General features: G+C 37.6%; 2 protein-coding genes across 2 annotated transcripts in view; both read left to right on the forward strand.

Annotated features, from left to right (window-relative positions):
• The first annotated feature begins 86 nt into the window (after positions 1–86).
• On the forward strand, positions 87–10,742 carry LOC107558493 (cell cycle control protein 50A-like). The gene is made up of 7 exons (XM_016242152.1): positions 87–513; positions 1,304–1,423; positions 4,864–4,971; positions 5,247–5,334; positions 5,671–5,817; positions 7,599–7,811; positions 9,821–10,742. The coding sequence occupies exons 1-7, from the start codon at positions 268–270 to the stop codon at positions 10,012–10,014; spliced, it is 1,116 nt and encodes a 371-aa protein (XP_016097638.1). The 5' UTR covers positions 87–267; the 3' UTR covers positions 10,015–10,742.
• Positions 10,743–11,566: 824 nt separating this feature from the next.
• LOC107558474 (cytochrome c oxidase subunit 7A2, mitochondrial-like) overlaps positions 11,567–12,719 on the forward strand; it is a 3,605-nt gene continuing 2,452 nt past the window's right edge. The window contains exons 1-2 of the mRNA XM_016242138.1: positions 11,567–11,688; positions 12,149–12,238. Of these exons, the coding sequence (XP_016097624.1) occupies positions 11,671–11,688; positions 12,149–12,238 (108 nt within the window). The 5' untranslated portion in view covers positions 11,567–11,670. The remainder of the gene's footprint in view (positions 11,689–12,148; positions 12,239–12,719) is intronic.

A 12,719-nucleotide genomic window follows, 5' to 3' on the forward strand; every position in this document is an offset into this window, starting at 1 on the left:
GGCTACTGCATTTCCGTAATGAGTACGATTATTATTTTTATTTTTTTTTGTACATTGCAGAAACGTCACGTCGGGGGAGGGGCGTCATTGCTGACGTCACGACGTCGCTTCCAGTCCACTGGCTGCTGTACTTCCGTGTTTACCGTCTTGTCCACCACGACCAACAGAGCTACTGTTCATGGCGCTATAGCAGCCATACACACAGCTGTCAATCAAGCCGTCGTATTTGAAGTTGTCGTGCAGTGTGCTCGCTGTCCGCGCGGCTCGATGATGGCGTCCAGCTATAACGCGAAGGATGAGGATCATCATCCGGGATCCGTGGGCTCCGGCGGCCCCGGCGCTGTCAAGAGCAAGAAGCCCGATAACACGGCCTTTAAACAGCAGCGTCTGCCCGCCTGGCAGCCCATTCTGACCGCGGGCACCGTCCTGCCCGCCTTCTTCATGATCGGACTCATCTTCATCCCCATCGGCATCGGACTCCTCGTCACCTCTAACAACATCAAAGAGTTTGAGGTGCGTTCCGTCGCCATGGCAACACCACACTGCGTTATTAGGGCTCGAGGTCACCAGTGTTGGGGAGCGACTAGTTACATGTAGCAGAATTACATAATTTAATTACAAAATAAATGTAACTGTAATCAGTTACAGTTACTGACAAAAAAAAATGCGTACTTAAATTACAGTTATAAAAATGTTAACGATTACAAAGAGGGTTGCATATGATTTTTTATTTTTTTCAAGCACATACAGATTTAATTGATTTCTTTCATAAATTGCAGTGACTGCCATTAAATATGAGACACCAGTGTTTCAGGACACAGCATAGGACACTATAATATTTTATTTCCTATTTGGGTTTATGCATTTTTTCCAGGGCATTGTTAGATTCCAGTGTTCCCTTTCATAGCTATGCAAAGATTTGATTTCAAAAACAGTATCATAGCTATTAAACTATTTCTTGTTATGATTTTAAATCTGCATTTAACCTCAGAATGATCTCAAAGTAAGGTCTGATTTTGTGGTGGCTGTGTTTTAAAATGAAATGATTATAATCTTAATTAATCAAAGTGCTGAAGGATTAATAGTTGAAAGCATTAGAACTTTAGAGAAGTAATCAAATGTAATCAGTTACATTACCTTATTGAAGTAATTGAAATAGTTACACTACGTATTAAATTTGAAGTAGGGTAACTTGTAATCTGTAACCTATTACATTTCCAAAGTAACCTTCCCAACGCTGGTGGTCACGTATAGCAGATGTCGACATGTTTTTGTACTGTAACTCGTGTCGGTTCTGTTGTAGATCGACTACACTGGTGTTGACATGTCCAGTCCGTGTTTCATCTGCTCGCAGAACTACAGCTGGAACGGCACTAGTGCGTGTACCTGCTCTGTGCCCTTCACCCTAGACCAGCCTTTCGAGGTGAATTACCCTCTTCCTCATTTCCAGCCATCCACCTACAACCGCACTAGAAAACCTTAAAGGGATAGTTCAGCTAAAAATGAAAATTCTGTCATTAATTACTCACCCTCATGTAGGGCTGTACGATCAATCGGAATGGAATCGAGATGCGTAACTTGTCAGTGAACTCTGTAGTAAATTCTGCTCCATCTGAAAGCACGTGACGATGATTACCTGCTGATTACAGAACCGGCTTTACTAACAAAATCTCATTCGATTAATCGTGCAGCCCTATCCTCATGTCGTTCCATCCAAACCCGTAAGACCTTTGTTCATCTTCAGAATGCAAATTAAGATATTTCTGATTAAATCCGAGAGCTCTCTGACCCTCCCATAGACGGCAACAGAACTGAAATGTTCCCAGGTCCAGAAATGTAGTAAAGACAACGGTAAAATAGTCCATGTGACATCAGTGGCATAACTTCAATTTTAACTGTAACTTCGTTCAACACTTCTTCTTCTCCAAATCACGTCTTCGGCCATTATCGAGAGTACCTCTGTACGTAAACAACGCATGCATCGTGGCACTCTCTATAATGGCAGAATGTGTGATTTGGAGGAGAAGAATTGTTGAATGAAGTTGTTATTTTTGTTTTCTTTGCACACAAAAAGTATTCTCGTAGCTTTGTATAATTGCGGTTGAACCACTGATGTCACGTGAACTGTTTTACAGATGTCCTTGCTAGTGGTCGACCGATATTGTTTTTTTTGACAGCCGATGCCGATATCTTGGAAAGCAGGGTGGCCGATATAAAGCCGATATCATTTTATTTATTTTAATTAATGTTTAAGAAATTTGAAATCATTTGAAAATGGATTAAATAGTAAATGTGTTAAATAAACATACTTATACTTTAGATGACAAAGTATTTTTCACAAATAAATAAATATTTAATAAAAAATATAATTAAAAAGGAAGTAAACACTGTAACCAACAGAGCACTCAGTATTCTGGGAAGTTTGTGTGCATTGGGAATCATATTTTTTCAAATAAAGCCAAGGTAACACTCAATTCTACATACAGAACACAGTGGAAATGACATGAACGTGACAGTGGGAAAATGCATAAAGTGTAGCATAATTTGAAATCACGGGTTTAAAGTTAGTCGATCGCGCGTCTCCAGTGAAGCTGAACCCTCCTCTCCTCCGATCATGCAGGTCACATGCACACTTCACAAGATCTCACAGCTGGATTTGACTAAGTTTGCAAGTTTTCTGAAATTAAATGTTCATTAGTCATTCAAAGATTTGTTTAAATGATATAAATGCGTATTTGCTGAATGCTGATGGCAAACGAGAAAGTATTATAATGTTTGCCTTTCTATTACTAATAATATAAAAGCAATCATTATAATACTTTTTGTATACATTTTAATTCATTTGTTTAACAGTTCTATCTGATTATTAGACAGACTTCTATCCGTATTAGACAGAGCTGTTAACGACGACGGCGAACAAGAGGGAGAAGGTGAGCACTGTGTACAAAATAAAAGTCCGTCGCGCCTTCAAAATAAAAGCCTTGAACGCATCGGCCAAACAGGAAAACTTATCGGCCGATGCCGATATTTAAAAAAATGCCAAATATCGGCCGATATACTGGCCTTGGCGATATATCGGTCCACCACTAGTCCTTGCTACGTTTCTGGACCTGGGAACATTTCAGTTGTGTTGCCGTCTATGGAGGGTCAGAAAGCTCTCGGAATGCATCAAAAATATCTTAATTTGAGTTCTGATGATGAACGAAGGTCTTACGGGTATGCAACGACATGAGGGTGAGTAATTAATGACAGACTTTTCATTTTTGGGTGAACTATCTCTTTAAACACTTATTTCTGCATACATTTGGTTACTTGAAGATCAGATCACAGTGCTAATCTTATAACTAGATGAAGAACCCAATTAGATCAAGAGTGAGTGTCTGGTGTGACCAACTTGAGATTTCTAATGTTTTATTATGCTGTAAGTGATGGCAAGCCATCCTGTTTCAAGAATACCAAAGCAGCTTCAAAGCATTACACTTCCTCCACTGTTCTTTACAGTTCGGATGAGGTTCCTGTTTTTATATGCATTGGTTTTTGTCACTATTCAGTTAAACTTCCCTTTATGTTCAAGTTCAGAGTTGGTAAGTTTTTTGCTTGTTTGTTTTGGACAGTCTCTTATACTCACCAAGGCTGCATTTATGTGATCAAAAATACAGTAGAAACAGTAATATAATAGAAAATAACTATTTTCTATGTGCATAATATACTGTATTTTATTCCTGTGATGCGCAGCTGAATTTTCAGCATCATTACTGCAGTCTTCAGTGTCACATGATCTTCAGAAATCATTCTAATATGCAGCTCAAGAAACATTTATTATTATTATGAATGTTGAAAACTTTTCAGGATTCTTTGATGAATAGAAAGTTCAAAAGAATTCGATTTCTTTTTTCTTGTAATATTATAAATGTCTTTACTGTCACTTTTGATCAATTTAATGCATCTTTGCTGAATACAAGTATTGATTTCGTTCAAAAAAATCATACCAACCCCAAATATTTGAGCTCAAATACATATTTTTCTGCATTAAAATTTCATTTGACATTAATGAAGATAGTCTGTCCATTGGTTTGTACTGTTACTTGCTTTGGTATTGATTGTTCAGCCAAAATAACATTAAAAATACATCTTTTCAAAACAATTCCAGTTATCAAAAACATGATACCTTTGACTTGTTTCACAATGGATTGTGAAAATTACACAGTATTTACTTTGATACCTCAAATCAAATTAAATATGGCATGTACGATGTGGCAGAGTTGCCTAAACTTTCGAATATGAAAGGCCAAAATTCAAACTTGATTGAGGGTCATGATGCAAAAGTAAATGTTGCATTATTCCCAAACACATTATAGTAAAATATATTCAATTAAAAAAAGAAATAATGAATTAAAATGTTAAATATATATTTTATATTGCTTATTTCATTATTTTTTTAAGTCAAATTTACATTTAAATGCAAAAAAAATAAAAAATAAAAACGATAAATTAAGATATGCTTCAATGTTATGTTTAATTCCTATTTTTCCCCCTTTCTCTTGTGATATGGCCAACTTGGAGGCTTTACTTGTCTATACCGCTCTTTATAGTTGTATATATTTATCAGTAGCTTCATTAGGTTGCAGTATTTACTTGGTCTGTGGACTGTTTATTGGTCAAATATATCGTCTAAAGTTGCATTAGCTCTCATGTATTATGCATTAGCATTTTAGAGGAGATTTTATTGATCATGCTTTTGAATAGGTTAAAATAGAATTGTTTCCCGCTCATACATTAACAGGTTTCAGATCAATTATGTATAAACTGCCTGTGAACGTGCATCTATACAGTAAATAACCTGATTGATCTTTTCTTTTGTAGAGTAATGTTTTTATGTACTATGGCCTCTCCAACTTCTATCAAAACCATCGACGTTACGTCAAATCAAGAGATGACAGTCAGCTGAATGGAGATAAAAGCTCTTTACTGGTGAGTGATTTGAGGTAATGCCTTTGAGTATCTTTATGAACATGAGTACAATTTCCTGGCATTTTGTTGTGTATAAATAGATGGTTTTACTGAACTTTATAAATATGCTTTTTATGGAATATCTAATGTCTTTATTTACTGTTTATTTTTCATGAAAAAGTTGTCCTTTTTCAGCCGTGACAAGCGTATAGCTAATAATTTGTGAGAAATCCTGTCATGGAATGAAAGCACAGAATGTCGTATCGTTTTCAAGTGTTCAAGTCTTTGTTCTGCAGAACCCCAGTAAAGAGTGTGAACCCTATCGAACGAGTGATAAGAAGCCCATTGCTCCCTGTGGTGCCATTGCTAACAGTCTCTTCAATGGTAAGACAAATACTAACGCTTGTTGCCAGGTTCATGTGTAGAACTTTTCACAGGCTGTGTCCCAAATGATGCACTATACACTCGGCCATCTAGTGTGCAAATATCTTCACTTGCGGTACACGTTTAGGAGAGAATCTCAGCAGAGGAACAGGGACGCTGGACACAAACTGAGCCACACAGAACAAAACTCTGCTGCTCCACTAACATGTGCAAGTGAATGCTGTAGCCAGTTAATAAGAGCCGCAAAATAAATATCACTGCTTACACAAGCTGTGTGAAACACACCTAAGGTCTTTCTGACTGCTCGCTGTCATTTGTTCTCTCTCATAATTGTAGATACTTTGGAGCTGTTTTATAACCATCCAAACGGAAGCAGAATAACTATTCATCTGGTGAAGACGGGCATTGCTTGGTGGACTGACAAGCATGTGAAGTTCAGAAACCCTGCAGGAAACAACAACAACCTCTCCATTGTGTTCCAAGGTGCATAAAGCTAAACCCTGTATATGCTACGGTATCAATACTTTGCTAATAAATCTGTATTCCATTGCATTATGCTCATTTTGAAAATCAAAGTAAGCATTTAAGAGTGCTTTCACACTAGCACTTTTGGTGCGCACCCACTTCCGAACTCGGGTGCGCACCCGCGAACCGTACCCGAGTGCGCTTAAAAAGGGTGGTCTGGGGTACGGTTCACGTGAACTCCGGTACGGTTCGCTGCTGATGTGAACGCAGTCGTACCAAATCGCGGAAGTGAACCGCTTATTAATGATGTATTATTTGATAAAAATGTGTGTTTGTTTCACTCTCTTTCCTGACGAGCGTGACTGACGCGCTGCAAACAGAGAGCTGAATATCTCATTTCTGTTCGCCTTCAGCGTTCTTTAGAGCATTTGCAGTACATTCGTAAGATAGACGTAAGTGCCGTTATGTGCCGAAGCTTTGTAAACAAAACGAACGGTTAAAAAAACGTAAATATATAAAAATGCAGAGAGCAATGTTATGCATTTGCCGCATTCTCCTGCGCCGTCGTTACTAAGCAACGGGGTAAACAGCTGCTGGCTTGATGACGCAAACGAACCGCGGTTCGGACCCAAATAAAATAATATGAACGTAGCCCAGCGGGGGAGGGGGGAGCAATCGAACTCGGGTTCAGACCAGGCAAGCGAACAAAGTGTGAAAGCACCCTAAAGACACATTATTAGGAGATATAGAGTGACGACTAATATTTCTATTATTTTATGTAAGTATCTGCTATACTTTTATATTACAATACTTTTATTTACATTACAAGCATCAGAATTTAATCTTACTGTTTGGTCGTATAAATATCAGCATCTGCACCAAATTGCATATTTTTGCTCAGTTTGAGCCTCTTGAGTAAAAGTGCGGTGTTTATTCCTACTGTATCATACTATATTATGAGTAGTGTTGGGGGAAGTTACTTTTAAAAGTAATGCATTACAATATTGCGTTACTCCATAAAAAAAGTAACTAATTACGTTACTTAGTTACTTTTTATGGAAAGTAATGCGTTATGTTACTTTTGCGTTACTTTTTAAATCTGGACAGGGCTTGTTTGTTTTTAAAATAAAAAATGTATATTTATTGCAAATATAAAAGCCTTTTCACACCAAAAGTGAAATGAATGCGCCTCAGGCTGAAGGGAAAGTACAGTAGAATGCAGAAGAAGACATTTAACACACTTCAGCAATAAACAAACACACAAATGTTCGTCTAGAGTAATTTGTGCTTATTAGTACGGTTGAACTGGATCATCGAAGCTCAGAAGCAAATAGAATGGGATTAAATACATAAAGGATATCTGTGTTGTTTAACATTTAATTATTGCAGGTTTGCGTTATATTCTGAGTATATTCTGAGCATTTTTTTTATTCATTTTGAGGAATACTGAATCTGTTTTTTTATTTTGTGAGTGAGATGAATTAATGCATATTCCTATTTATTTTAGAACTACAGTAGCATCTGATTTCTCTCAACATGGGGACAGGAGAGCTGCCAATCAATAAATTGGAAAAAAAAAAGTAACTTGCGTTACTTATTTGAAAAAGTAACTCAGATATTCTCTTGTAAATTAAAAAGTAATGCATTACTTTACTAGTTACTTGAAAAAAGTAATCTGATTATGTAACTCGCGTTATTTGTAATGCGTTACCCCCAACACTGCTTATGAGCCATAGAAGCCTGGTGTATAAAATATGATACTCTTTCACGACTCTAACCAGCGTTATTGGTCCTCACAGATACAAGTAAACCTGTAAACTGGCACAAACCCGTTTACGAGCTGGACCCGTCTGATCCTGAGAACAACGGGTTCATCAATGAGGATTTCATCGTGTGGATGAGAACTGCTGCTCTTCCCACCTTCAGAAAACTCTACCGCGTCATTCAGAAGAAGAAGGACAACATGACCCCGACACTACCGCCAGGAAACTACAGCCTGGAAGTGACCTACAGTATCCTTCACAACCAAACAAAAAGTTTGGAGTTATCGCACTCTATAAAAAGTGTCAAATTAATAAATCATCAGGTGTGAGTATGAAGAAGTTGTAACAAAACTCTAATAATAAAATACTATTTCAGTTTTTCAACTTAAAAAATTTAACGTTTATTTCAACATACATTTTTGTGAAATTTAATAGCAATTTCTAATTGAAACTTGTTTTAAACCTACATTAATTTTTTCAGTGTAGCAGGTGAAAACAAGATCTAGCATATCTAGCAAGATTAGCATATGCATCTTAACCAGCTTTCACGTTTAGAACGGAAACCAAGACACTACAGACAAAAGCGTTGTTTTTCATGCACTGGGGAATTTTGGCCTATTTGGCTTTTCATAATGTCTTCTTTCAGACTAGTGGGGGGAAAAAAAACATCCAAAACACACATTTTAGTGTTTGTTTTCATGCACATTATCTATTTGTGTCTGTAGGTTAGAATACATATTTATAAAGGCTGTGAGTTTTTTCTTTACTACAGCAGCACTGAAATCATTACACCAAACTTATTCTGAAGATTTTTACAGAGGGCTTGTTCATATATCACTCACCTGATTTTACACAGCATTTTATCCTTTTTTTGGTGGTTGATGGTAATTTCTGATTTATAGAGTGATATAAAGAGAAATCCAAAATCCCTTTTGTAAACACCCGGCTTTATGGAAGTGTGTGAAATGGAATTTGCTTTATGGAAGCAAATAAGTGAATATTTAAAGCTGCAGTCCATAACTTTTGGCGCTCTAGCGGTTAATGAACAGAACTGCGTGCGTCTTGAGGAAGAACATTGTATCCGGAGCTACTTCTCTCTGTTTATGTCTATGACGAATCACGCAGGTACTGGGCTCCTCCGCAGCGGTACCTACCCGAACCAGTCTGAAATAGTCTGAATATGAACACTTATTATAGGTGTACCGTAGTGATTCGGGACAAGCCGAAAACACTGTTTGGAAAATGGATTCACGGTGTACTCGCTTATTATATACATTTTGTAAATTTTGAATACAAAAAAAGTTACGGACTGCAGCTTTAATTAGATAGTGCCTAATTTTCATATTTAAACAATTTCAGAATTTGAAACTCTTAATATAAACAATTAACTGGGGTGATATGTATGATGTTGTTACATTTTTTACCCTATTCACTTGGAGTGTCTTGCCTTAAAGGGACAGTTCACCCCAAAATCAAAATTTTGTCATCATTTACTGAAGCTACACGTTGTTGCAAACTGGTACGAATTTCTTTCTTTTGTTAAACACAAAAGAAGGTATTTTGAAGAATGTGGTTAACCCAACAGTTGCTGGTCCCCATTGACTTCCATAGTATGGAGGAAACAAATACTATGGAAGTCAATAGGGGCCAAAAACTCTTTGGTTACTCACACGTTTATATGTGACCCTGCAGCACAAAACCAGTCTTAAGTCGCTGGGTATATTTGTAGCAATAGCCAAAAATACATTGTATGGGTCAAAATGATCGATTTTCCTTCTATGCCAAAAATCATTAGGATATTAAGTAAAGATATTTTGTAAATTTCCTACCATAAATATATCAAAACTTAATTTTTGATTAGTAATATGCATTGCTAAGGACTTCATTCGGACAACTTTAAAGATGATTTTCTCAGTATTTAAATTTTTTTGCACTTTCAGATTACAGATTTTCAAGTAGTTGTATCTCGGCCAAATATTGTCCTATCCTAACAATCAATGGAAAGCTTATTTATTCAGCTTTCAGATGATGCATAAATCTCAATTTCGAGAAATTGACCCTTATGACTAGTCCAGGGTCAGATATCTTCTTTTGTGTTTGACTGAAGAAAGAAACTCGCACAGGTTTAGAACAACATACGGAGTAAATGATGACAGAATTTTAATTTTGGGGTGAACTATCCCTTTAAGTGTAAACAACTGTTGAAGTATGTTTGAAATGAAATAATTCGACGAGATTCTTTAATAATGTGAACCCAGATTACCCAGTGCGCAGCTTTGATGGCCGCAAGCGCATGATCCTCAGCACGATTTCCTGGATGGGAGGGAAGAACCCTTTCCTGGGCATTGCCTACATCACAGTGGGCTCCGTGTGTTTCTTCCTGGGAGTGGTGCTGCTGATCATCCACCATAAATACGGCAACCGCAACAACAATGCTGACATTCCTAATTAACTGCGTAATTATCAGCACACCGCAGTCTGTACACTGACACGAGATTACAGTCTGTCGTATCTCATGCTGCTGTACACACACAGGTGCCCAGAGGAACTACTTGCAAACGTATTATGTATGCACTGGCAGTTTTCAATGAGCTGTTTTAAGCATTTATTTCATCCACACCAAAGCTTTATATTTTATGGTTTTCTACATGAAGTATTTTAGAGTAGCTGGATCATGTGCAGTCATACAGTAGGACTGTATTTAAATGCATCCCACCACAAAAACATATCTATAATAATAATAATTAGCGCATACAGACAATGAAGCACTTTGTATTGACGTTTAAGAGACATATTGTGCAAAATAGAAATTCTCATTCGATTTTGAAGCTTGGTGAAATTCATCCATTTGGGTATTATTGCTAATGGTATGGTACAATCACAACAGTCAAGAATTATTATTATTATTTTTTTTTAATAAGAATGCAATATTTCTGATAGTTTGACTGATCGGTAAGGATGATGTTACTTTATTATTTAAAATGCTGAACTGTGAGTGTCTAGATATGCTTAATATTTTTAGTTTCTTCTTTGAAAATCTTGTTCTGTGCAATGTGTATTTAAAAAGGATATGTGTGTTTTGCAACTACTGAGGATCCTTTATCAAGCTCATGTCTGTTGTTGAGCCAAAGTCCTTTCATTTGCTCAAGAGTTGTGTGATAATAAACATCAAATGCATGAGTGCTGAGACGTGCTGTTTTTGATTTTTAGAGTATCTATGTGCTCCTAATGTTGTACCACCCAAAGACTGTGGCTGGAATGACAAGGCAGAGGTTGAGATGTTGGGATTTCATTAAGATTTCAGTTAGCATAAAGCCTTTAATGCATTTTTTAATGACTCCCAATAGCCTAGTAATGTGTCCGTTTCTCATGCACCTTGCATAGTGCCCTTTTTTTTAATGATTTTGTCGAACGCAAGGTGTTTGTAAATTTAAGAAAGAAGTTTGGTTTTATGTGTAACCTCCTCAAGTTCTTTAACATTTCTCGTACGAGTAGTAAAATAAAACCTGCTTAGCTTATCAATAATAATATTTAACCGAGCGGACACCTTGTGCATCAGTTTAAAAAAAATTACACATAGGTCCTTTTTCACTGACATTGCTATTTTATTACCAACATCAGTCCTGAATGATCATAACTACCAAAAATAATATTTCAGTATAAAACCCTTTGCCAGTTTTACATAATGTAGCTATGTATTCTAGGCCTAGCTAATATAAAATAGATTTATGAAAGGAAATTAGGGTGAAATTTGACAATTTAAGGATTGACTAAATGTATGCTGTTTGCATGAACACCCACACACATACAAAGAAATAAATAACAGAAACGTGTCTGATGATGATGATGAACGCGCGGCTACGTGAATCTTTTTTCGAGCCAATTAATTGAAACCGGACTTGTCCGAACGAACCGATTCTCTAAAGATTCGATTCTCTAAAGAACCGGACCTCCCAAACCAAACTGCTCTGTCCGGTAGGCGGCAGTAATGCGCCTCTCGCCGCTAATCCTGCGTCAGACTCGAGCAGAAGGAGGAAGTGACATTTACAAGTGTCCTTGTGCAGGTGCGGCTTCCTGAACGTTGCGGTCTGAAGGAGACATTATCACCATGTTTAGGCACTTAAGGGTGAGATTTAAGAGCTTTATGCGTGTCCTCGTTCCATTTACGCGCAGAAAGCGATTGAGAGTCTTGTCGTAACAGAGCTTGATTAGATTTGAGCAGAAGCACCGTTAGCCTAGCAGCAGCGCTCATGGCCTCCTGCTCGTTACAGAGCAATATCGAGAGTTTTCCTGTGTTTACCTGAGCTCTGTAAACACTCTAGTAGTACATTGATATGTAAAGTCATCTGATTAGTTTGACCAATGTCTCTCAAGGTTGATAAATTGGGAGTTTCCTGGAACGCGTTACAATGTGTTGGCGTTTATTGTTATTAATGCAATTATTATATACGTGAACGTTGTTTTTGGCACTTATATATCAGCTTCTAGAGGTCCACCGTCAACAGGTTTGATACTACACACTTATGAGTGTTCCACCTTATGAACATGAGATAGGTCAAGCTCACAAGTGTTGTTTTGTTTTGTAGACCCTGCAGCAGATCTCCAGAAGGACCCTGTCCAGTTCTGCACGCAGACAGCTGGAGAATAAAGTCCCTCACAAGCAGAAGATGTTTCAGGTTAGTCCTCTAGTTCTGGATTCAACCAGACATTTAGCCACTTGTTTAGTTGCTGCACCTTTTTTGTCCTCTTTGGCACTGGCTAATGGTAATGTTAAAGTTAAAGGGGTCATATGATGCTTTTTTAAAGATCATTATTTTGTGTATTTGGTGTAACAGAATATGTTGACATGGCGCTGTCTCTGTCTCTCGCTCTCGCGCTGTCTCTGTCTCTCGCTCTCTCTCGCGCTCTCTCTCGCGCTCGCGCGCGCGTGCACACACACGATGCACAAAAGTCAGAGCTACCTCCTCTCCTAGGTTCACGAAACGGTCGTCTATAAAATGCATTGCTGTTCTGTTGTAAGTAATCTTAAAGATTCCTAAATGCATCTACTTCTGGAAGGCCAAATAAAGTGCTTTTGCTTTCGTCTAGAAACACACAGCGTCTCCCTGACATGCTGCTTCAACACTAACTGCGGTTACTGAAACCACGCCTTCTTTC

The sequence above is a fragment of the Sinocyclocheilus grahami genome, unplaced genomic scaffold, assembly GCF_001515645.1.
Source record: "Sinocyclocheilus grahami isolate Dianchi unplaced genomic scaffold, SAMN03320097.WGS_v1.1 scaffold646.1, whole genome shotgun sequence".
Taxonomy (NCBI): Eukaryota; Metazoa; Chordata; class Actinopteri; order Cypriniformes; family Cyprinidae; genus Sinocyclocheilus; species Sinocyclocheilus grahami.

Coding starts and splice junctions, on each gene's coding strand:
- LOC107558493 (XM_016242152.1), top strand. CDS start 268: ATGATGGCGTCCAGCTATAACGCGAAGGATGAGGATCATCATCCGGGA. Junction 4,972..5,246: donor GAGATAAAAGCTCTTTACTG/GTGAGTGATTTG, acceptor TTTGTTCTGCAG/AACCCCAGTAAAGAGTGTGA. Junction 5,335..5,670: donor TGCTAACAGTCTCTTCAATG/GTAAGACAAATA, acceptor TCATAATTGTAG/ATACTTTGGAGCTGTTTTAT.